The sequence below is a fragment of the Parus major genome, unplaced genomic scaffold (genome assembly GCF_001522545.3).
Source record: "Parus major isolate Abel unplaced genomic scaffold, Parus_major1.1 Scaffold1011, whole genome shotgun sequence".
Lineage (NCBI taxonomy): Eukaryota > Metazoa > Chordata > Aves > Passeriformes > Paridae > Parus > Parus major.
Genome location: NW_015379885.1, coordinates 813 through 3443, shown reverse-complemented (window position 1 = coordinate 3443; position 2631 = coordinate 813). Strand labels below are relative to the sequence as shown.

Here is a 2631-nt window from a genome sequence, read left to right as displayed (position 1 = left end):
TGCTGGCTCAGGACTGGGAGGGGGGACATCAGGTCATTGCTTTGAGAAGTCTGAGACTGGGGAGAGCAATGGTGTAACGAGTGAGCTGCCCTGCAGCCACTGTCTGTGTGCAGTTCCCCACTCCAGGGCAGCTGCAAAGTCACTGTCTAAAACCAACTCCTGCTTTGGCACTGGAGTGTGTGCTGCAGGCAGAGACCCTGCTCCCAGACACTGTTTTCTGCTAGAATAAAGTACTTGGCCAGAGATGCTCAAAGTGCATCCCAGCTCTCTTCTACCTATGTGCTGCAGGAGGCAGAGTTGCTGGGAACATAGGATTTTGTCTTTGAATGGTGTCCTCTCCCTCTCTACAGGTCGGTTCCTCTCTACTCCAGTTGTAAGGAAGCGCAAAAAGCTGGTGAATCTTTTCTGGTGGCAGCAGGACCATCCTTTTGAGATCCATCCTTCTGAGCTGCGGCGCCTACAGGAGCTTGCCAAGCAGCAGCAGGAGTCTGAGCAGCAGCAGAAGCAGCAGGAGTCTGAGCAGCAGCAGGATTCCAAGCAACAGCAGGATTCCGAGCAGCAGCAGGATTCCGAGCAGCAGCAGCCACAGGATTCCGAGCAGCAGCACGAGTCTGAGCAGCAGCAGCCTTCTGCACAAGAGCAGCCTTCTGAGCAGCAGCAGCTTTCTGAGGAGGAGCAGCTGGATTCCAAGCAGAAGAAGCATTCCAAGAAGCATCGCCGCTCCAAAGAACGGCACCTCTCTCAGCAGCAGCAGCAGCAGCCTTCTGAGCAGCAGCAGCCTGAACAACAGCAGCAGCAGTCCGAGCAACAGCAGCAGCAGTCCGAGCAGCAGCAGCAGCAGCCTGAGCAGCAGCAGCAGGAGCAGTCCAAGCAGCAGCAGGATTCCAAGGAGAAGCAGTCCAAGCAGCAGGACCGTTCCAAGAAGCTACGCCGCTCAAAGCAAAAGCAGCTCTCTCTGGAGCCTGTCAGTTCCTCCCTGGAAATCTTCCCAGACATCATCCATGATGTGCCCCTGTTCTCTATCAACCCCGACCACGGCACCATCGCTCCTGGCCGGCAGCAGACCTTCCAAGTGCTGTTCTCCCCAAAGTGTGTGGGGAACTTTGAGATCACCATGCTGTGCAGGTGGGAAACGTCTACGTACTTGCCAACTCACACTTCTGATGGCTACCACTGAATCACAGGGTGGGACAGGGTAGAAGGGACCACAGGAGGTCATCTGCTCCCACCTCCCTGCTCAAGCGGGGCCATCCCAGAGCACGTGGCACAGAGCTGTGTCCAGAGGGCTCTGCAATAATTCCAGTGAGGGACACTCCACACCCTCTCTGGGCAACTGTCTCCTACACAGGAAAGACGTTCTTCCTCAAGTTCAGGTGGAGGAATTTCCTGTTCAGGTTCTGCCCGTTGCCTCTTGTGCTATTGCTGGGCATCACCAAGCACAGCCTGGTTCATCCCCTAACGCCCTCCCTTCAGTCCCTCTGACTGGGATGGGGAGGTGGGCCTGGAGACAAGCAGCCCCAGAGAGGCAGCAGAAGCCCCCACAGGAGCACAGAAAGAGCATCATCTGGCCTTGGTAGGGAGACACTGGCAAAAGACACTGTATGAAACATTAAGCTCCTGCAGGGTTGCAAAATCTGAAACAAGAGATCCAGGAAGAAGCCAGTCCCTAGCTCTGCTTCCTTTTGGGACAAGCAAGGCCTGCTTCTCTACACGAGCCCCCTGTACTGTAGCTGGTCCCCAGGCACTTAATTGGTTGTGTTCCTGCCCTTGCACCTCTGCAGCCTCCAAGGAGTGAGTGCAGTTGTTTCATTTGCTGCTCACTGCTTGCACAGAGAGAGGATGCAACACTGCGTGCTCTGCAAGGAAACAGAAAAGCGTCTGCCTGGAAATGTTCATCTGGCTAATACCAGTCCCTTTCTCCCCAGCATTCCTAACCTGGAGCCGAGTCGCAGGAGGGTGCGGGTGATTCTGAAGGGCAGAGCCCGGGATCAGAAGAGTTTTGATAGAGAGAAACGCTCTGCCTTACGGCAGGCAGAGGAAGGCCAGAGACCCAAGAAGCAGGTGCGCTGGCAGCCAACACCCGAGTGAAGGCATTTGTGTCAGCTGGAGCATACAGCAGGAGCTGGCAACATCTTGTTTTTCTGCTGCTGATGGTCTCCCACCTCCTACCTGAGACCTCTGCAGCCACCCTCCCAAGCTCCAGTGGACACCTCTGAATTATCATTTAACTAACCAGTTGTTAGTTAATTGGTAATTAACTATTAATCACTCTTCATTAAAGAGGTGTTCACAGATCGTTGTCATCCTGTTTTGATTGCAAAGACAGGTGTCTGCCTGACCTCTCTGGAATGGAGAATGTGACCCCCTTCCCTCCAAATTATTATAACTTTGAAATTAAGGGCCCTTCAGGCAAAGATATGGGAAAAGGAGCAACACTTCTTTACTAGTATGTGCAACAAGGCAAACAAACAACGCTGGCAGCAACAACAAACAGAACCAAATACCAAACCACAGCCTTCTCTCGGCTGCAGGCACTTTCCCTTCGGTGTAGTTCCAGTCGCAGCTGGGCAGGGAAGGGAGGCAAATAATGAATAAAGCAATTGCTGGAGAAATTTTAATTAAGCTACACCA

General features: G+C 53.4%; 1 protein-coding gene across 1 annotated transcript; it reads left to right on the top strand.

The window, feature by feature from the left end:
- Window positions 1–559: 559 nt before the first annotated feature.
- LOC117243834 (UPF0746 protein DDB_G0281095-like) lies at window positions 560–2292 on the top strand (the record flags this gene model as incomplete). The annotated part of the gene is made up of 2 exons (XM_033511806.1): window positions 560–1125; window positions 1926–2292. Coding segments are annotated over 2 exons (729 nt in total), but the record flags the coding sequence as incomplete, so codon positions are not given.
- Window positions 2293–2631: the final 339 nt, after the last annotated feature.